The 23432-nt window shown below is 34.8% G+C and overlaps 1 protein-coding gene across 5 annotated transcripts in view; it reads right to left on the minus strand.

The window, feature by feature from the left end:
* Nucleotides 1-23432, minus strand: part of VPS13B (vacuolar protein sorting 13 homolog B) — a 497028-nt gene that overhangs the window by 191058 nt on the left and 282538 nt on the right. For all 5 annotated transcript variants that reach the window (XM_076329345.1, XM_076329347.1, XM_076329346.1 and 2 more), the window contains exons 26-30: nt 19625-19796; nt 18437-18551; nt 16192-16333; nt 13992-14400; nt 8266-8377 (exon numbers count right to left, since the gene is read on the minus strand). In XM_076329345.1, coding sequence (XP_076185460.1) covers nt 8266-8377; nt 13992-14400; nt 16192-16333; nt 18437-18551; nt 19625-19796 — 950 coding nt within the window. The remainder of the gene's footprint in view (nt 1-8265; nt 8378-13991; nt 14401-16191; nt 16334-18436; nt 18552-19624; nt 19797-23432) is intronic.

The following is a 23432-nucleotide window of genomic DNA, read 5'->3' on the forward strand; positions in this document are numbered from 1 at the left end:
TAGGAGACTTCAAAAAATAACTTTAACAATTTTACAGATTTCACCTTTGCTCCGTTTGAATGAATTGGTTATTCCTTTGAATTCATTCTTTATTGACATTTATTTGACAGGTTTTTTTCCTGACATATTTAATAAGGTTTTGAAAAGAGGTGCCCTGACTAACAACAAATGGATGCTTAAGTGACACAATAAAGGCAGTGTTCTTTGATAGGAATGTTTCCATAAAGCATATTTCAATTTGCTTTCTATGAGGAACTGCACAAAGAAATTAAAAATTATTCTAAGAATCAGATAAAAAAATTCAGTGCTACTAAGTGAAAGAGAAAATATAAAGTGTGTATGTGTATTGAGCACACAGTGATTAAACTGATGAATTAAAGTGAAAAATAAAGGTGCAGGAACACCTTTTCTTATTATGAAATTTATTTTGACTATCACATTATACGGAAATGTATTTTAAATATATGTATTTAGGCAAATTACTTATGTATTGTTGCAGATTCCAGTAAAACTCACAATTAAAGAAATTTCAAGTAAAAATACGATTGACAGTTAAAGCTGAACATTTTTAAAGTTGAATTCCAAATATAAATTTAGCTTTGAATAGCTTTTGGTATTAGATAATTAACAAGCTACATTTCTGAAACTAAATGGGCAGTTCCAGCTGTTATTTTACAATTAGTTTCCACTGAGGGTTTTAAATTAATAACTGCTGCAATAGCCTCAAACATGCCAGTGTTAATTAGGAGTGGTGTTTCCATGTAATGCTATCCATATATATGAATATTTTACTGGGCAAAAGGTCTAAGCAGACTTTTTTTTTGCCTCTCTACTAAAGATAGAAGAAGAGAGAAATGTAAAGCAGGAAAAGACTTTACTTCCAAGCCCTGTTCCAGAGAGAGGTATAAGATTCTTATGGAAGGTAAAGATGACTTTCCTAAGGTCCTTATGCTAAAAAAAGCATGGGTTCAAGTACAATAGCAAAAGACAATATTTAGAACTTGCTGTTTAATATGAATATTTTAATTTAAACCCCAAGCTAAAGATTATTAAATGCAAAAAAAAAAAAAAAAAAGAGATTGCATGTCTAAATTAAAAGTAGAGAGAATCTTGTTAAAAAAAGACATATCTGAAGGAATAAAAACATCCTAGTCTGAAGTCTGAAAAATCAGAAAATAAATTACAGGAACAATTTTAAGATATTCACTGTTACAATTCTTTTGCCTTAACACAGGAAAAAAAGAACTGAAAATGGTGGTAGTGTAACCCTATTCCACAACTTCTATGCAATAGAAGAAATACCTCTCCTTGAAATATGATTTTTTTTTTCCTAAAAGTTATTTTCCTACATGACATTACCTCTGCAGTTTTAAACATTCTGAAATTAAAGAAAAACTGCAATAGAGATTTTATGATGCACTGTAACTTTTACTTTTTCTAATTCCCTATGGTACATATGCACATTTTAATAAGCTGCTTACACTTCCATCAAAAACTATGTATGCATACATTTTTTCATCGATTATCTTTGTTGCCTTTATTCAAAGCAAAATAAAGAAACTCAGGTCAGCGTTAGCTAATTCCTTGTTTGCCTACCAAATAAGCTTCAATGAAGTATTCAAAAAAATAAAGTAAAACGGAAAATAAGTTTTATTTGAACCTTTATAAAATAATCAACTTTTAAAGGGAAATTATTCATATTAGGTGCGTATTCTGGGAAACATTTAGTTATGTGAATACTAAACTTCTATGCAAAAAAGATTTGTTTTTTTTTTTTTTTAAACTGTTAATTGGTTTGAAAAGGAAAACCTTTTTACTTATACTACAGTTATAGAAAATCCTGGCTTTTTGTAACAATAATATAAAGGTATAGTTTTTTGAATATAAATATGCCCCACAGCAATTTAATACTGAACAAAAAATATTTCTGAAGAGAAGATGCTTGTAGATGTGGGTGCTGTTGAAAAGTTTTGAAAAGCATTTGATTTTCCAAACCACATTTGAAAGAAAAAACAGATTTCCACATAGACTGCTGGCTATGTATGTGCTTCTTGCATAAACTCCTTCCATCATTCTTTCCTTCCCCTCACCCAGCACTATCAGCACAGACACACAGAATTGTTTATTACTCCTTTTTTTAAACTGAAGGATTTTTGTTAACCAATTATGGGCACTACATGATTATTACAAGCATGTTCTAGATAAAGCTTCTTGAAATAAAGATAAATACCAGATATTTTATGAGAAAAACAACATTGTTTTGTTATTTGTAAATGTTTGAGTGTTAAAAACAGTGGAAACCAGTAAACTACAAAAATTAAAAACATAGTAAATTAGATACATTTATAATAAAAAAGACTTGTATAGATGAAAAGTTTTAAGAAAAAATACGAAATAATTTACAGCTACCTTTTCATGATTAAACACTTTACATGTACTTTTTTTTTTTTTTGGGCAGGGGGGCGGGGTGTTTAAAGAATTTCCATTTACATTCACAAATTGAAAACAGTCTAAGGACAGCTTTATGCTTTGATCTATAAAAGATCTACACATGAAAATGACCATGGAACATTCAGACCTGGACTATTAAGCTTTGATGTATGACATGAATGAAATCCTTGGATCTCAAAAATGATGAATCCAGAGCATGGACAACAATTAGATTCTTTATTGGCCAAGCTAAGGAAAGCTTGTGATTCTGTTCACCTAAACATCCAGAACTTGATAGTTTAGTAGTATTTATTCCAGACTTTATAAGCAAGGCCTTTTCACAATAGCCTCCAAACAGCCTGTATTCTCTGTGGTTTTTTTCAGCCATTTCATTTTTGTCTTAACAATATTTTACCTCAAAATTACTTTACTCTATCTGTTCATGGATACTCCCTAAAATTCTATTAATTAATGTTTCATGTCAGAGTTTGCTAAAAACAACCACGTTGGGGGATGATTGGCAATTATCTATATAATCGAGCAGGCAATTTGCACAGTATTTGGTATAATAGGGCCCTTATCCCAGTACAGAAGTAGAACTAAACGTCATCTCAATTTCAACTCTGTGCTGCTTCATATTTAAGCAGAGGCATGCATCTACTTCCTCTTATTTTTCAGTCAGAGAAACAGAATCGCTGGGTCTTGTGATGAAGTTTTGTCAGCCATTTTCCTATTGATACTGTCCAGTTCAGCTGGCAGCTTAGCACAACTAGTGCTATTCATTGTTATAAACCCCCAACTTACCCACTTTTTTCTTTTTTAATTCAGTCCTTTTTATGCCATGTTTCCACTGACTAAAAGTGTTCAAGGATTCCAACTGTGCTTAGCTTAATTGCACTAAGCACTGGTTTTATATACAGGAAAATACTGTTGTAACCTAAAAAGGTGACAAAATTATCTCACAGAATGTGAGATAATTGGGCAGAAAACTGGTTAAGATGACTACAGACACATTTGATTAGTTCCACTTCTTTAAAGCATTATAATTTATTCATGCTGATATTCTACATTAGCCACTTTTATTAAAAGAGAAAGAACTAAGGAAATGACAAAGGGAAAACATATGAAGATGCACGAAGAAGGAAATGTGGCTTTTCAAGCTACTACCCTAGGAGATGCTACTCTATTTACTGCAGCCATCTCCATACATGGAAAAGGATCTTCTGGCCTGGAGCCCTCAGAATTGCTTTTTAACCATCAATAGTCTGTTCTTTTGATAAGTGATTATCAAACAGATCTAAATAATCTAAATAATCTGTTTTTAGAGAAGTGCTCACTGCTAATAAGAAATCTTAACTGACATCCTCCAAAGCGAACAAAGCATTGCTACAAACACCACAACTGCCTAAAGTCTCTGTGTACTTGGCATACAGTTAAGTTCTTAATTTCATTACACTAACACTGTAGTAGAAGCGTACCTTTGATGTTAGGTACCAAAGAATCCATAGATGAGACAGTTTTATGAAGATCTTGAGAAAAAAAACTTCAGTTGGAATTTTTATCTTATTAGACACCAGAGAGCCAAATAAGAGCAAGCCCAGGACTGAGAAATGCAATTTTTTGCCTCCAAAGAGATGCTTGTTTTTTCCTGTAGTTACAGCATTTATAAAATTTCCCTCCAATGTGATTTCTCTGATATCAAGTAACTGGCTGACTTTCACTCCATCAGGGCATTAACATGATTTCCCTATCTCAGCACTCTTCCTCCCCCAAACTGCTAGACTTTTCTCTGTTTTGTCAAATGTATTTCACCATTCATTTGGCCACTTCAAAAGTTCTAACATACACAGCATGATCACAGCCAAGAAATGACCACATCAATCTTGTTCTTCTGCAGCCTACTGGGTTGTCTCCAAGCAGCAGCACCCCAATCCTGAGTTTAATATGATCAGGTAGTTAAAACCCACAAAAACATGGTTCTCTCCCTCACTGCTTAGCAGAAACTTCATTTACACTATCTGACTCCTCCACAGTTTTAATTAACTGCTCTTCCCTCCCTTTAGCCAGGCTAGGCAGCTGCCTCACTTGCATCTTTATCCAAAATCTCCTTTATTCTGCTCCCCGTCCCAAGGCCTTCTGGTATCTGCAAGAGTTCTGCTCCACAGAACTGGCAGTTTATTGATGGGAACATACAATTCTGATCATATTTGCTGAAGACAAACACACCTCAGCTAGGGTTTAAGAATCAGAAATTCATGAGCAATCATTAAAACAAACCAACCACCTCCTAGGATTTTGGGGGGGGGGGGGGGGGAGAATCGAAAAGGAGAAATTTTCTCTGACTGTGACCAGCTAAAAATGTGTCACTGTACTTCTTTCAGGAGCTCTGTATTTACTGTTATGCTACATGCATCTTTGATTACTACGTGTATTAGTAGTCTAAACTAAATTAGTCCACTTGCTACTGGAGGAAATAGTTATTTTTAGACTAATTTTTATATGGTATAAGAAAACTGAAGTTACTATCTCAATACATTTCTTTCCAACTTCCAATAATCACCTGAAAAAATATTTGTGCCCAAACTTTTGGGGCACATTATTTTTCCAACATTCCATTTTCAATTTAGTTCTCTCTCCAAGTTAACCAAGTAAGCTATTTTTCCTAAGACACAGATGGAGTCACTTCAGCTTACAGGCCAGAAGTGGCCCAGTTTATTTAGTATGACTTGCAGCCATACCAGATTTACCTTTCACACATTGGCGTTCTGTTAATGATATATGAGCACATTCAGTTTTTCATGTATGAATTTATGGGACAAATTCAAAAGATATTTGGAAATTCTATTCAGCCTTTAGCCATGAAAAAGTTTCTCAGCCTTTTCTAAATGAGAAGCAAAATTTCTTCTTTCTCATGAAACACTACAGAAGTGACATTAATTGCATGTGGTTGTAGTTCAGACCTAAACAGAAGATTGTTTAAACCAAAGTGACACCACAAATTAAGTTTGTATCCCCACTCCAGAAACACTGTAAAGACAGTGGTTCAGACAATGATTTATTTTCTTTTATTCTATTAAAAGCAGCAGCAACAGCAAATTAGAGAAGAGAGCTTGGAAAAAGACAGAAGATGACATGTTGGGATTATTAGAATGCTGTAGCAGCTAATTCTTCAGTAATCAACAGGCTGCTATGATTTTTTTTTAGAGTCTCTTAAGCTGGATATGGTACTACTTGTACCTCTGTTGATACTTACTAAGAAATCTTTGACCAAAATACATGAGTTACACATTGTGTGGGTTTGCCCATTTTACTACTTGTTTTTTAAGCATTCTGTATTAGCTCCAGTTACACATTTTTGCTATCTAGTACCACGTGGGCAGGTAAAAAAGGGCAAATACTGTGTAAGTTAAGAAATCTCATATTTCGAGAAACAGATACTAACATCAGGCCTATGTGTTAAAAATATCCCACTGTTTTGTCTTTTTTCCTTGAATACAGACTGTGTCCCCTGCCCTAACAATGCAAACACCTTTGTATTATCTTATTTTCCAAAGAAAAACTGACAAATGGTGAAATCAACTCCACTCACAACTCCACTGGTCTAACAGCAGTGACTGCCACATAAGAAAATGAACAGCTATCTTGCTTCTGTAACTACATTATGTTCTGGATCAAAGAATACGTAATTAGAAAATGCATTTACGTTGACTCCACTGGAATCTTAATATTTTGAATTAAAAAATATTAATTTATATTGCTCAAAAGTGTTGAAGCTTGCTTAAACAGATCAAAATAGTAACCCTCTTCCCAAAACCAAAAGACCACCCACTAAAACTTCAATATTGTCTCATAAAACTCTGCAAAGTAACTTGACACTCTGCCCCGACGTATTTTAAAAACACTAAAGCTAGTATAATTGGATGATTAAAGGAACAAAGATAAGACTGAGTCATTTGACAGCTGCTGAGAAATTAGAAGAATGGTCACTGAAACAGTTAGAAGAAATTACTGAAAATGGCAGACATTTCCCAGAAAAAGACAGAGGAAGCATGATGTTGTGAGACTGGTCACAAAGAAGCCAGTAGCAGTCAGATGAGAGATGTCTGTGGCCCAGTGCTTATTTCTACCTTACCCATTTGGTGTCTTGATTTCTAAAGGAGGACTGGAGCATATCGTAAATGTATAAAACTATGAAAACCAGATATACACTACACAAATCTAGTCTGGAACATTTATGTATATAAGACCCAGAGACCCATAATGCAAATGGGCATCAGAACCATTAAGCAATTGAGTGACTTCTGGTTTGAAAAGCATGGAATTTCTGCATTTCAGGTAAAGCCACAGATGCAAAGACACCAGACTCAAAAATGTAAACTGGCATAGCTTCATTGATTTTAGGTGTAAATCACATCCCTCCTGTTGCTTACTCACTGATTTGTTACGTGCATACAAGGAACATTGCGCAGTTCCCCTAGGTGACAGAAACGACCTTATGGAAGCTGGAACTTGCAGATTCCACTTTACAATAGGGGAATTTTCCAATAAATTTTTGGTTGCTGTGAGAAGAAGAGTGGAACCTACATTTGGTTCGGTAACTCTCAAAGCAGGTATCAGATGGGAGTCTCCTCGGACAGAAAGGGCAGAAGCAGGAAGAGCCTATACAAATGTCAGGAAGATCTCTTATCAGTGGGCACATTGAGAGTTGGATCAGGCCCTGCCACCCAAAGCTGTTGCTGGTGCCAGGCTACAAGATTTCTTCCATGAAAGTGCCATAAGACAATAGATACAATGCTCATTAAAAAAAAATGAAAAAGGAAAAAAAAAAGGATAAACTACTATAGCTAAACATACAAGCAAAACCACTGATTTAAATATTTCCACATGGAAATACGAAGAAAAAGACTCTCTTACAACTTCTAAGTGATCAGAAGAGAAATTGGAGATATTTCATGGTCTCCTAAAAATCCTAGTCTTGACAAAAAGTAAAACTTGCTGTCATTTTCTAGGCAGTAAATGTTTTACTGCTGGGAAAAGATTTTGATGTTTGTAATTTCTATTGAAGAGCATTATGAAGTAGTTAAAAATATTGCCACATCTGAAAAACAGACCAACGGGAAGTATAAGACACTTGTTCATCTGTATTTCTGTGACTTTTCTCACTTGGTATTATTTGCAACCATACTTTCATGTCTGGCAACAGTGCCAACTCTACTAAGGATCATATATTACTTTTATCATGTTGATTACATATGTTCACCAGTTTTGCTGCCTATATATGATTAGTGTGGTTTGCACTTACTTAGTGACACAATCCAGAGCATGACATTTTCACAGCAAATGTGTTTACTGGGAAAGAGCTCCTTAGAAGTTTGTGTTCCTTTCAGCTTTGATCTACATGACATCAAGAATCCTACAGTTTGAATTTATGTTTACCATTTATATTATTAAGGTCTATCTCCTTCACACTATATAGCTACTGAGCACGTTGGTAGTCACAAAAAATTTCCTATTCTCTTAGGTGAACTTAGTAGCAGCTGAATAAAAGAAAGCCTCTTAAAATGTTCTCATCTGTGAGCTTGAGCGTCGTAATGACTTGACATTTAAATTCTGTTATTCATCAGCACTTCACAGAAGAACTTGATTTGTCTAAATGGATTTGAAAGCCCACAAGTGAAGAAAATCAGAAAAACCTGGTTTTGAATATCAAAAGATTGTATGTGAGAAGTATTTTTACAGGCTGCACGTACCCATTTTATTGATCAATTAACTTCTTCCAAAATGAATTTTTCTGAGACCATATATGAAAACCCAAACCCCTCCCCCAACACTTACTGATAAATGTCTTTTCTAAGCACAGCTCTACTAAGGGGGTTGTCAGCCTGAGGAGCCATACAGACAGATCCAATCTTGAGAACCAAAGTGTCTTCTTTAATTGCTGGATTAGCTGTAGTTAGGAGAAGAGAAAATATGTGTTTGATTAAAAGTCAAATGCACATATCAGAAACACTGAAAAATATTTCTTAAAAAAATCTAAATAAGAATGTCTGCTAAGGATTCAGTTCTGCTCAGGAGCAACAACTAATGCAACATAAAAGACACAACTATTGTCATTTAATTTCCCCACAGAGTTTTATCACACAACTAAATCCTGGTCTGTGACTTCTCATTTTCTCTGATGCTTTTTTGTTTCAATTTTTTTTTGTCCAAAATGATTTTGATCCCACAGACTTCTTTGTGATCTGTTTCTCCAATAATTATCTGCTGAAATATCAACATGTAAAGCGCACTGAATCATGCACCCTTTTTAATATGGACCTAGGTCCTTTAGATGTAAAACACTGCAGGACATTACAATGAAACCATCCTAGTAGCATTTGGTATGGGTTGCAACACGCACGAGAAGTTCAAACACAAGGACTGAAACAAGAGAATCTGAAATCTGACACATATACAAAGAACACGATGTAGTACTGGACAGTAAATTCCACATCAATAACAAAATTACTCCAAGAAGAAAAATCTCTGCTTTCCACTTCATCTCCATCATATTCAAATTTCAGCCACATGTACAAATTCTTAGTTTTAAAAGCAGCAGTGATACTAGATCGAAAACCAAAGTTCTGCCCAGAAAAAAATAGCACCACATTTCTTGTAGTAAACAGTCTGTGAAGTTTCCTTACAGGAAAAGACTGAGTCTACTGCATCTCCTCAGCAAACACAGACATACACGAAGCATTTGGATAAGGTTCTGCTCAGAAGACTCCATAGTAACTAGGAAGCTCCTGAGAACATGTGATGCAAGCTCAGAGAGTTCATCATCTGAAGTGAAATGGTTCACTACAACACCAGTGTGATACATAAAAAGGACAGAACAACATCACACTTGCTCCCACACCCAAGGAAATTCTGCAAGTCGCTCATATATGAGTTCTGAAAACAAAATGATAGTAGCAGAACAGAGTTTAAATATTTTACTGAAGAGTGAAATGCTTGGTGTGGAAAGAACCAGAGAAAACTGTAAGCTTAAAGAATGGCTTGTCCAGACCCATCAATGTCTTGGTGAATAAGACACCATGCTTTGCAGCTTTATATATATTCACATACGTATATTTTAAACAGATATCAGAAATCACAGAAATGCTAATACGGTATTTTGAAACAACTGTAGGGAACACCACACTATACATCAGCACAGTGGTAACAGAAGTTCCCACTCACAACTAAATCAGAACACAAGGGATTTACTTAAAAGAACCTCATCTACTTAAAAGCAAAGTCAAATCCTTTAGTCCCTAAAGCAGAGCAAAACCATATACAGATGGTTTGGTTGCCGGAACTAAGGTAGAAAAGTTAAGCTGACAACAAAATCCTGTTTGTGATGAAATCAGAAACTATATTTTTCAACTTTTAGATCAAAAATTGAGTAAGGCATAGTACTAAGTATTAGAATTCCTGCCACTGTACACTTAACATGCTGGATTTTTTTTTTCCTGATACTCACATAAGAAAAAGGAGTGAAGGTATTAAATATACTTCAGATTGTAACTGCAACTTCATTAGGTGGCAAATGCCTTATTCTGAGAAGAGGTTCTTAATAAAATATATCTTAGACTAAGAACTTTAATTTGCCTCTGACACTTATCAAAGCAAAATAAACACGGGACTACTCATCACGGTCTCTATTATGTAAGTGTTTTAGGATTTTTTCCAAGGCTGGGCGTGGCTCTTGTGTACAGCTTCCTGTAGGTCAAGAAATTAAGTCAATCATAAAACAGAAAGAATTACAGGCATTAATATTTTCAGCTGGTTTCTAATGAGTGGTAATCTGAGTCATGACTTAGGATGATGAATTCCTATCTCCATTCATTAACCCATGAATTCTCCCATTAGCTTTTCAAAATATGGGAATAATGTAGTAAACATGATCACAGTCATAAATATTTAAAAATTTTTGGGGAAAAAAAAGTCTACACTACAGAATATAAGTACAATCTAGGAAAAACTTACAGACCCAAGTGTAATAATGTTGTTCGCAATTTCACTTGGTTTTACCCACTCATCTCAGTTGTCTTTTTGCTGAGCTAAACACATTGTGCTCATCCTTCCTTGTAAGGCTTCTTCTCCAGCACTTGCTTAACATTTGTGGTGCTTTTCAGCACCCTCCCCAATTTTATCAATACCCATTTTTATAATAGAAAGCAAATTGGACATGATATTCAATCATCTGCCATATGCAGAAGTACAGCTACCTCCCTTATTTCTTTTCACTGAGTCCACTGTGACCCTTAAGCTGTTTTCAGCCACTGTTTCCCAGGATAGTCTCTCCAGTCCTGAAGATATAGACTGCGTAATTTTTTTTTCTTGATATATAACTTTAGCTTTAGAAGATTTAGTATATTTTCTACAGGCAGCGATGTAAGCACAGTGATCCAGGTGCATAGCCCATAGAGTCCTTAACATTATTTTCCTCAGGAAATTCTTTGCAACATACATTGATGCTAGCAGCAACAGTTTTATATTTACTTTCAGACTATTAAATACCAATTTCACTTCTTATTCCCAACTGACAATTTTTTTTTTTTTTTAGACTTCTCGTTAGCCATTTTTAATTCATTTAACATTTCCACAGATACCGTATGGGGATGTATTTAAATTAGAATACCATGAGACACAATGTCAAACTCACTACAAAAGTCAAAGTATATCAAATCTTTGCAAACATTTTATCAACTAAGAATTGCAACCATAATGAAGAATGGAAATCAGATGTGTTTAACAAGACTAATTTTCCATAAAACTGTATTTATTATCGTGCAACAAATATGTAATTCTTTATTAACTGAATCCTGTAATAGACTTTTTCCTTTACGTTCTCTGAGGGAGAGCAATAAAACTACCTGTCTTAATTTTATTTGAACATTACACTTTTCATTTTACTAGATGTAACTTCAGCTGCTCTTCCAAGGTGTGTTAAAAATTAGCCTCAGAAGACTAAGACCTCTGAGTACAAGTTAGTCTGACTGATTTGAAACTGTTTAATAGTAAGCAAGGAGGATGTTACAGACCATATGTTACAACAGACTTCAAAGTAGAGAGTCATGCTCATGTGACAAGAATATATCACTTCTACAAATGCAGGACATACGTTCATTCAGTATGCTGCCTTTTCTTTTTCATTATCAATGAATTTATCATGGCCTTTCTAGTGATTCCTGGTATTTTGCCCCTAGTACATTTTAAAAAAAGTTCCTATTGTCCTCAAACCAGTCAGATGTGGATTTTCCCCGTCTTTACTACTTCTCAGTTTTTTGCAATTTACAATTTTTATTTATAGTGTTCTGCTACGCAGTATCTCTTGTTTCTATTTGTATATATTGCTTTTATATATTTAGTTGTCTTTACTTCATCACTAAGTAAGTGTGAGCTGTTGGCCAGAGCTTGAAACACCACCTGATATATTAACAAATCAAACTCTAAGGGAAAGCAGCATTGCTTATTGCCTAGGATAGACTGCTGCCTTCAAGTCCACCACAAAAAAGAAATGTTAATCTGGTGCTGCTGCAAAAACCATGAAACTCAAATGTTATAAATTTGTGTGGGTGCATTCATGCATGTGTGTATGTAAATCCCTCAGGAGAAAAGTCATTATTTTGATTATTTCATACTGTTTGTGTACCGCAGTTCATTGTGCAAGTTTGGTTTTGGACTGCACAAATAAAGAACAGATATGCTTTTTTTTTTAAACTCTCTACGTAAAGTCACAATTACGTGTTTTTTGGGGGGAGGATAGTTTTGGTACCTATCACTAGGTACAAGGGATGAACAGCAGATGATTGACTAGAAGAGAAACTGAGGTAATTGTTTTTCTAATTTTACTGCAGTGATCACAACTTGAAACACGCAAACCTTATTGGATTAAAAATCTCTCTTAATCAATAAATGATGAATGAGGTCTTATGGGGGCATATCTCCACAATATATAACACTTTTCTGACCTAGCACACCAGTAACATGGGTCATATTCAACTCTTACTCCTTATTATTGTTTCTAATATCTGTTGTTCTTGAAGAAAATAAGCAGTAGAAGAGAGAAGTTATTTATTTCACATTCAGAAACAGACGAGAGTTTGGGAAAATCTGGGGTGAAAGAAGAAATGAAAGGAGAATGGTACTGATTTTCATAGTGATGATACTTCAGAATTTTCCAGTGGAAGAGGTTAGCTCTTAGTTAAGAGTTAGTTAAGGTTAGTTTACTAAAGCTAATCTTTAGCATTATTCTTTAAAAGCATACATAGTTTTTCTTCCTACATCCATACTTAACCATGGCAATTCTGTTCTTTGCATGCACCTTCAAGCAAGGGATAGCAACAAGGCAAATACCGTAATTTCTTTCTAATGAAGTACACAGCTACAGAGCACAAAAACATACTTTCAAAAAAACATTTCCTTGACAGCATGCCCTAGAACTCCCTTCCAACCAGCATCATAATTCTTTCTTGCCAACATAGCCAGTCTAATTTTATCTTCCTGTGTTTTCAGCATTCCCAGTTGGAAAACTGTAGAGGATGCTGGCAAAAAAAATGATCTATGTAAATTCTCACTGTCTGCACTTCTTTCAATTAGGTTATGAGAAAAATCTAAAGACTACATTCTTAGGATCATATTGTGTGCTATCATATATAATGGTACCCCCCCCATACCTATAGGAATTATGTAAACATACCATGATATCAGTAAAACACTTTTTTCTTTTTTCTTTTTTTTTTTTAAATCTCTGGAAGAATTGTTGGTAATGGAAGTGATTGCATTCCCGCTAGCTGTTACAAGGTGTAATTTTAACGTCAGCATCTCTTTATTTATATATAAAGATTGTAATAGGGATGTAAATACATTTTATGTATGAAGGGAAAACAATTTCTCACAGAAAGAAAGTATTATCCATAGATCAAATGGCTACTTACTGTTGTTTGAAAGAACAGCTTACACTACCCACACCTCTGTAAACACCTGAAAGTCTCTTACATAAGGAGTCTGAATAGCTTCAACTAAGACTTATTAAATAAATGACAAACTATATCATCTGTTGGGCATCAATCACAATACATTTTAATAACTTTCTCCAAACTGAACTAGAATATCTACCTGCTTCACTATTGCATGGTTTTTTAGGTGCCAATTTCCACAAGAGCTAAGGCTCCCTGCTTACACTCCATCGCTGGAACAGGCATCTATGGAAGACTGAACTGGTACTGACACAAGAATCACCACTGCAGAATTGGGTTAAGGTCTCTTTCCACAATTCTTGACTTTTTTTTTTTTTTTTTTTTTTAATAATCACATTTTAAATGCAAACTCTATAGGTACTGAGAAAGGAAAGATCAAATAAATACCTAAAAAAAGTTTTCAGCAAATCTGCAGAGAAGTAGCATGAATGTTAGATGTTTCCTAACTGTGATCCTTAAAACTGAAGGCCTTAGCAATGGTCAGCGATTTAACTAAGTTCGAGTATTTGTCTACAATACTGAACAGCCAAAACTCTCTAACATAAAATACTGTACCTTCTGCAGCATGGTGATCTTCCTCATTTTGGGGAAAAAAGACTCTTATTACACCAGTGTTGATATAAATCAGAGGCAAGTTGCGGGAAGTTAGAGCATGAGTCCTCATAGGTTGGCCTGGTGATTTTCTTTTCTCCTTTTGACTCCTCGGCAACCTGGCTTGAAAAATGCTTGCAATAGCATTAAGCAATGGAAAACAGAGGACCACGTCAAAGGCCTGAGCAGAGAGAAGGATCTCATGAAGAAAGTGAGGCGAACCATCAGTGTGACCTTCTGAGAGCTTATGGAATGTTCTTCGCTCATTTCTTGATATCAGTTTGTGCCGGACATTTTTTGTCACAGCTTTGGTATAAGTGAGAGAAAGAAATCCATGTTGTTGGTGTGAGCCATCTAAAAGTTTTGCAGTTGTCTGTTTCAAGAAAAAAAAAAAAAAACCTGTTGCAAAAATGTACACATACAACATCCATCAATTGCCATATTCTCTGTTAGTTAGGATGTTTAGGGTTCTATATTTTCTAATAGCTTTCTACTGTCTCTGAATAGTAGAAAAAAATTCTTTCATTTTTGTGAATGGACAATTTGTCCACAGTGTGTCCACACTTCACTGTATTGTGGCAGCTAAAACTATGAATTGCTGAACATTTTTTTCTTTTCTGATTATTTATGTTGTATGAAATTCAAATCCAATCAGCCAACCTCCCCCCTCCCCCCATATATTCAAGGGTCTAAATTTACCAAATGTTTTCTGGTAATTTTTCACACAGTTATATATTTTGATTTCTCTTTCACTTTAGACATTTTAGAAGTAGATCTTACTCACTTGCATTGTTCCTTCTGTATGTGCAAATACCACAGGTGCTAAAGTAACGCTTGGGTGCTGAGATAGCTTCACTCCATCTAAACATGGGTGTATAAACCACCCACAGTCAAGTAAATACTCTAAGAATTGAGCTGGTTTTGCCCTCATCACCTCTGAGTATTTAAACAGAATAACTGTATCACGTGCTAAAGCACATCACTTAAATAAAAATACATTGCACTGTACTTTAGAAATAGCAGATTCCTTAACTTAGGACAGATTTCCTAGATAAAGATGACAATTAGATGCTTAGCTCCCAGAAGATGTATAGTACAGTTTTCATATTATCTTTGAAAGTCTTTCAGTCATACATTGTGAGTGAAAAATGAAAAAATAATAACTAGGAAAACCATTATTTTAACAGTGTAATAAACATTTTGATAGAATTCTATAAGTTTGTTTAAATATTAGCTTTAATCACATGAGCACAAATGAAAGCAACTACATTCTGCAAGTAGTTGCTTCTTTCAGCATCTTAAATTTGATTAAAACCATTTTAATGTAATTTAAACCTTGTTAATGGAATAACAACATCTCTTAAATAAACAGGATATATAGCTTAAATGCTGAAAAACTGGAAGCTTTTATGATTAAGTGAATTAAAACAAATTAGTAAGTTAATTTCCTATAAGAACTGAAACAAATAGGATAAGAGAAAGTATTACCAATCAATATTCACGATGAAAATAAATCAGACCACACAGAACTTCCACTAACATACAGCCATACATTTTTGAAGATAAAAAGCCCAATGTCGTAACATATAAAGTCTTTCAAGGATAAACGGGCAAGGAAAAAAGGGGTTAAATATCTCACACTGAGATATTCTGAATCAGCAAGTAATGTTCCAAGCATTCAAAAGAAAGACTCAAATATGAAATTGTTAATTGTTGCATAATTATAAGAAGTATTTTTAAAAAGTTGCATAAAGGTATATCGCAGTAATACAAAGTACTTAAATCCCTAAGTAGATATCAGAATTAAATGAACAAAATGCAGTGTTCAGTACTGCCTTTTACATATTTGGTCTCCAAACATTACTGTATGTGCTCACTTTTAATATAAATGAATCCCATTGACTTCGGTGGACTGCTGTCATTCATGAGGTTGTGAATCATCAACCCTCATTCCTCTATCAACTAAAAAGTGACTGAAAACTATTACTGAAGTATAAGAGGGAAATAACACAACTAATATAATCAATATAAGCAATAAATATACTCAGTACCAAAAAAAATTTAGATGACAAGAAATGACAGCCATTTGAGATTTTCTTTTTTTACTCCAACTAGCATTTATTAATGGAAGTTCTGTAGTAAAAATTTTAAAAAAGATTCTTACAGAGGGAAAGAAGCCAGAGAAATTACTGAAAGGGTCCTGCTTGCTGATGGGTCGAACCAACAAGGTACGTCTGTTCAGCTTGTCAGTACAGGAAAGGAACACACCTCCATATTGCCCCAGAGACCAAGAATCTTCCCCAAGGCTTGAGGTAATGAACGAGGCATGGAAGAAGGCAAGACAAAAAGAAAAAAAAGAAAAAAAATTGCTATAAGCAAAAAAAAAATTACATTAAACTTGCATGGTTCTATGTAACTGCAAGATAAAGCCTATGCCATACCTTTTCCTAAAAAGCTGAAATTCAATCAGATCAAGCAAAAAAACTGGTAAAAAAAAAAAAACTTTGTATAATTTTATGTGAAAGGACAACCTATAGCAAGAGGTCAAGACACATGAGAATAAAAGTATAGTAAAATCCTGCATACAGAAAAGGGACTTACCCCTGGATTTTCAGCAGATAGCTTTATTAGAATGAGGAGGAGAATGATTACAAGAACCAAGAAACTGTGAATGAAAAGCTGTACTCATGTGTTACGAAATCATAGTATTATTTAGAAAAAATGAGCTCATAATTATTAAAATGTGCTTTGTCCTACAGTTCTTGTAATCATTCTTCTTAACATATATAAGAATAAAGAAAAATACGTTGCTTAAGAAGATTTATTCAGGTAAACACCTTAGTTTACTAAAGAAATCTCACCAAAAGCTTTTCTCTGCATTGTAGAAATATTCCTTCAAAATGTCCTGACTGCCAGTCTCCCCCTGGCCTGGAAAACAGAATGTTCACCTTATCTATTCTCTGCTTTTGGTTTTAGTCCAAAGAGATTTAAAAACAGAGAAAGGTACTCTGAAGAGATTATGAATTATAAATGAGAACAGTAACAATTTTGTCAAGTCGAATAACTTTTTTTTTTTTAAAGCCTCAGTATAACTTTCGCAAACAAGAACACCCTGAAGCTGAAGACATTTCTAATCGAGCATTACACTCCTGGGAGTGAAGCACCTTCTCTCAAGCTTTCCATAGAATCTGTGGACAAAGAAGCTTGTTAAGAGCAGCTAGCTACTGGGATTCCAAAGCATTTTAGAGCATCATGACTTGATTTTAAAAGATTTTTAAAAATAAAGTACAAATTTTGATTATCAAATATTGCAATATGTACAAGCAATGACTGCATTTGTAACTTAGGCAAAAGAACAGGAATTCAAAATTTTTTTTTTTTTTCCTGATCAGGAAAAAAGTCTCAGAAATGTTGGTAATTTCGCTAAGTTGATACTAAGTCTCCTTCCTATTTTACATAGGGAACAATAAGTGTCCAATAAGACCTTGCAGACACTGGCTCCTAAGTCAAAATGATTTGTGCTCCTAAATATTTTAGTCATTTTCAATGCCAAAAAATGTTCTGACGCTTTTAACTTTTTTTTTTCCTGTCAGGGAGTAACACAACCACCACTCTATTTTCTCTTAATTTCTGTCTCCCATAATGGAATCTGTTGATCTGTAATGGCAAACACTAACCCAGTCGATCAAAGAGTACATAGGCTTTCTTTTATTTTATCAAGACTAGCGTGCTCATTGCCAATACGAGCTAGAAGGTGGCACGCGCAACCTCTCTAACAGAACCACATGTCTGGGTGCCAGATGAATGCAGTCACACTGGTGCAGCAAACTGCTCAACTAACAAGACTTGCTAAAGTTGCAAGACATATAGTAGGCCTAACTACCTACCCTAAATGTACATAATATTTATGATATACTGGTTGACATTAACTACTGAAATTTTACTCAGGCGTGTCTGTATAACACTATGCCGTGTCACACAATCACCTTAGTTCCCTGCATTACGGTGTTGCTAAGCCACAGCAAAAGAAACAGATCCATTTTTTAGAAACTTCCTTTTAATATCTAAGAGTATGGTACCATAAATCATTAAATATTGGCACTTGCTAACACATCATGAAGCAATATTAAGGAATTTCCCATTCGAAAGTTCAGCTAAAATGACTTATTTTTGTCTAATGGACCAACAGAGCAGTAAGTGTGAAAAAACGCTCTCCTGATTTGTAATGATTTCTATGTATTTCTTTGAAATCGGATATAATTCTGAGAAAATGTAATTCTGATTTTTATTACTTAAAAGGTTAAAATAATTTCACTGAAATTGAACAATTATCTTAAAAAAAACCCCAACAAACACCTGCCGCCTTCTTTCAGCCTGAAATTAAAAGCAGAATAACTCCCAGGAATTACCTGTTTCTGTAATGGTCAATATTGAAGCTTTCTATTTTACATTTGATTTTGGTATAGACATCCTGCATATCCACTGAGGCACTGAGATCTTCTAATTCACTGACAACACAAACTTCTGCAATAGTCAAAGCAAATAAAAATTACTTATTAATCTGAAACTCGCAGGTTCTTAAGCAAGAAATGTATCTGAGACACTACATTTTGTAAACATGATGATGCTACTTCTACTCAAGAGTTTTTTCATAAAGCACTTTTTGATTCAAGTGTCACACAGATAGGAACCAGAAAAAATCCTAGAATCCAAACCTTTTTATACAAATGTGTAGAAAGACTTATATAGGGTTTTTTTTAGTTCAGGTGTTCATAGTATAATTCCTGAAAAAAATGTAAAAAAAAATTTGCCAAGATATTTACTCTACAATACTTGAGATTTCTTTCTTTCATGTAATTAGTTTTTTAAAAATCAAAGGTTCAAGTACATCTCTTCAAAAATTAGCTTTAATCATTAGTCTCCTTATTTTTTCACATTTCTATGAATAACAATGTTAATTGCTAAGCAGCAGTGTTTGCTAACAAAGAAATATTTCAAGTCCTGCAGTACATTTAGAGAAGCCAAATTCCTTTCAAAGAATTACTGTCCGGATGATAATCCAACTTTAATCTCAAAGAAAAAAAAAAGAGAAGCTGTGTACCACACATATTTCTCTTTTCAACACAGAAGTCAAAACTTCTATGTTGAACTCCATATTAAACTTCCTATGACTTTAAGGATTATACTATGATGATTATGTTAAATTTAATTTCAAATTATCAACACAAAACTACATGTCTATACATGGACATACACAAAACATACTACTAACTCATATCAAAATGAAACATGATTGCTTCTAAGGCAATAAATGCAGCACTCTATTAAGTAAAATAACGAACTTATTTCCAATTTAATATAATCATCTTTCCACATGGAGGGGGAAGTTTATGCCAAAGAACAATACTGAATTCTGATTACATGCACTAACCTAACTACAGCTTGTCACTCTAGTTTAAAATATAGATCCAAGCCATTATTTCTGCATTACAGTGTTTAATATTGTCAATAAATGCTCTGAATAGCTAATACTGTGCTGTAAAATAATGTATGGAATAAAATACAAAATAGCATATTAGGGGAAAAATGCTGAATACCTGTGCCATTATTTCTAGGATCAGGAGCAAACAACTTTATAGTAATTTTTGGCAACATCCACTGCATCCATAGGCTGACACGTCCACTTGAGACTCCAATATTACTTGTTGTTTGTTCCAATGTAATGGAGTCTGAGAATGGAGAATCATCACCACCCTGAAGAGAATCACCCTATGAAACAGATGTAATAGCTGAGGAAAAAAAAGCATTGCTTTTCACCACTCCTCTCTTTTCTTCTGTCTAGACTGATGTAGATGCCCAAACTATATAAATATAGACTCACTGTGTTGTGGTTTAACCTCAGCCAGCAACTAAGCACCACGCAGCTGCTCGCTCACTCCCCCCGGTGGGATGGGGGAGAGAATCAGAAGGGTAAAAGTGAGAAAACTCGTGGGTTGAGATAAAGACAGTTTAATAGGTAAAGCAAAAGCCGCGTGGGCAAGCAAAGCAAGACAAGGAATTCATTCACTACTTCCCATCGGCAGGCAGGTGTTCAGCCATCTCCAGGAAAGCAGGGCTCCATCATGCGTAATGGTTACTTGGGAAGACAAACGCCATCACTCCGAATGTCCCCCCCTTCCTTCTTCTTCCCCCAGCTTTATATGCTGAGCATGATGTCACACGGTATGGAATATCCCTTTGGCCAGTTTGGGTCAGCTGTCCTGTGCCCCCTCCCAGCTTCTTGTGCACCTGCAGCCTTCTCAGTTGGTAGAGCATGGGAAGCTGAAAAGTCCCTTGACTAGTGTAACTACCTAGCAACAACTAAAACATCAGTGTGTTATCAACATTGTTCTCCTCCTAAATCCAAAACACAGCACTGTACCAGCTACTAGGAAGGAAATTAACTCTACCCCTGCCAAAACCAGGACACACTGATAGTATATTTGAATTAAGCCATTTTTTAACACCAGGAAAAAAATAAAACAAAATATATTCCCCTTTTCTTAGGAGAGAGGTAATAGACTTTGGCAAAGATTATATGGCAAAACTCTAAGGTTCCATGACTTAGTTCCACTTGGCATAGTGAGCTTTCCTCATTAACTCTACACTAATGAAACACCATCATCAATGAAAAAACACAGGCTGATAGGAATATTCTGAGATGCAATGGGAAAGAGGCTAAGCAGGTTTGTGCATATCTGAAAGGCAAAGGAAGAAAGAGTTGGAGGTGCCAAATGAAGAGCCACCCAGTATGGCCATAATACTTCTATACTACATATACACTGCTTTTGGGGTTCCCCCCCCCCCCCTTCTTCTCTGTGCTTCCCCATAACTGCTTGGGAAAATGATTTCAGAAAACAATAGCTTTTTGTATGAATTGGAAACATTTTAGTTGCCATGTTTAAAATATTTCTGTTATTTAAAAGAGGCGATTGTCACTTGCGATATTCTTAAATACATGATATGTTGACAAATGAGCTTGTAGAAGCTTCTGTGCCATCAATAATCTCCGTTCATTCTCTAAAATATTAAGGGCTCAACAAAGAAGACACAAAGGTTAATGTTTTTAGGAAAAGAACATGACAAATGAAAGCTATACTGAAAATCCTGTTACGAGGGCTTATCAGAGCCCCGCAGGCACGTTCTGATAATTCTTGATGGCACAACTAAAATATTTACTAGCCATAGGACTTCATCCTGCTCCTTTGCTGGAACTTACTGCCTCCAAATAGGAAAGGAAAGATGCAAACATATAATTGCTCATCAGCTCCTAGTGTTTACAGCCTATTAAACTGAATGCAATGGACACATAAGTCACTCATGTCAACCAGAAGCCACTAAAAATCCACCAGCATCTTCACTTGCAACTCCACCAAGTGTTGCAAGTTTTCTCCATTATTCAAGCACAAAATGAAAGGAACAGGGTATTGTCACTTTGATCCATTAAGACTAAGTTGTTTCTAAGATTTACAGACCAATAAACACCCAAAGTCTTAACTTTCAATGAAGGTTTTGGGGATTAGGAATTGTAAATTATGATGAACAACATGTTTGGCAATTTTGAGATTTATCTCATGACTAGCCGAGATGATTTATATGGAAGACACCCTGGAACCAGACCTACACAGAAAGCATTGCAGTTTGATTGAATCTATTAATATAGATTGATATATATCAGATATAGATATTGAATATATTGAATCTATTTTAACCCGTCAGGCAAGAAATGGCAATGCAGTCACTTCAGCTTCCAATGTCCCAGAAAAACTTACTTTCAGTAACAAAATTTAAAATCTGACAGTACTTGACTCATTCTCCAGTCTTGGACTGGAGAATGTAAGTATGGAAATTCTGTTAGCAATCTGTTTTCTGGATGGGTAGAACTTATCCCAAACCAAATGACATAGCTCATATGGAAGCATTTATGTTGCTAAATCACATTTTCAATCAACTCAGGCCTACAGTTCAATTACAGGATTTCTATCATGTATACATATTCTCTTATCACCAACCTAACCGTAAGAGAAGGCAAGAAGGTAGGTCAAAATCTTACAAAAGTTTTGCACATAATCCATTACGACTTCGGGCTATCTGATATACACCCAATGGAGCAGCTGACATCGTGCTTTTAGAATTTCTTTCTTTTTCAGAGAAACACTGAAGCACAACTTCTGCTTCACGCTTTCAGGTCTATGTCACTCAAATTAACATTTACTGATTTATTTATTTTTTTGTCCCAGCAAAACTCTTAGATGAGATGAGAGAAACAGCAAAGGTACTTTATCTGTGTGCAGTAACATTTAACCCTTGAAAAACTCAGTGATACCTACTACAATTGGTAGGAAACCATTTACATTGTCAATAGCTGACACAGAGAACTTACCACGCCAGATATTCATTCATATGAGGAAGGGAGAGCTTGTGCAACTAACATACGTTACTGGAAAATAATACCTAAACACGAGACTATAATATCTAGCCCAGCTCATCAGATGCAATATGAAGTGTTGAAATGAAAATTAAGATTCAATTCACCTTCAATTACCTAAGGTGATGGTGGCTTTGCATTAATCAAAATTCATGAAAGAAAACAGGTATATTTCTATTTATTTTTATATTTAAGGCATTATTGCTTACAGCTCTGAACAGACTACCTGTAGAGCCATAGGTGACCATCTTTTGAAAAACTGTTAGACTCCAGAGGTGCAAGAAGTTAGCTGCTATTAATAGGAGGTTTCTTAGTGGAGTATATACACATTTCAATCTCCTCATCTCACTTTTGAAAACAAATGAAAGGAAAAAAAAAATCAGGCCATAGCTCAAGTAAGATAAGCCTTCAGACTAAGTACCGATGGAGGGAGATGGTATATAACACTGTAATGCTCATTCCATGGTGACATTACACAATTCAGAAAGAAAAGAAAAGAAATATCCTACTCTCATCAATTAAGTTTTAAGAAAAATCAGTGTTATTTCCATAACATTATATATAAATATAAACCTGTGCAATTTTTAAAAATATCATCATTGCTAGATTTAGAAACAAACTGCAACACCTGTCTTATGGACTGAGAAATTAGATTTTGCTTTACGAAATGTCACTCCAATGATGGTGGGTTTTGGTCTTTAGATACCATTTGTGAAGAGGAAAACAAAGAAATATGAGTCCAATTCTAACTTTACCATGGTTCAAGACCATTAATCCATCTAACGGTGTCTTTTTGTTATGAATGTAACTAGCTAGTACATAATTCAGGTATGTGCAAAACTGTCTATGTACAAATCTGTGTTGACAGTATTAAATCAGTTAAAAAAAAGCATCATTACTAATCACCAGTGGCTGGTGAACAGCAAATTAAAAAATGG

The sequence above is a fragment of the Aptenodytes patagonicus genome, chromosome 2, assembly GCF_965638725.1.
Source record: "Aptenodytes patagonicus chromosome 2, bAptPat1.pri.cur, whole genome shotgun sequence".
NCBI classification, from domain to species: domain Eukaryota; kingdom Metazoa; phylum Chordata; class Aves; order Sphenisciformes; family Spheniscidae; genus Aptenodytes; species Aptenodytes patagonicus.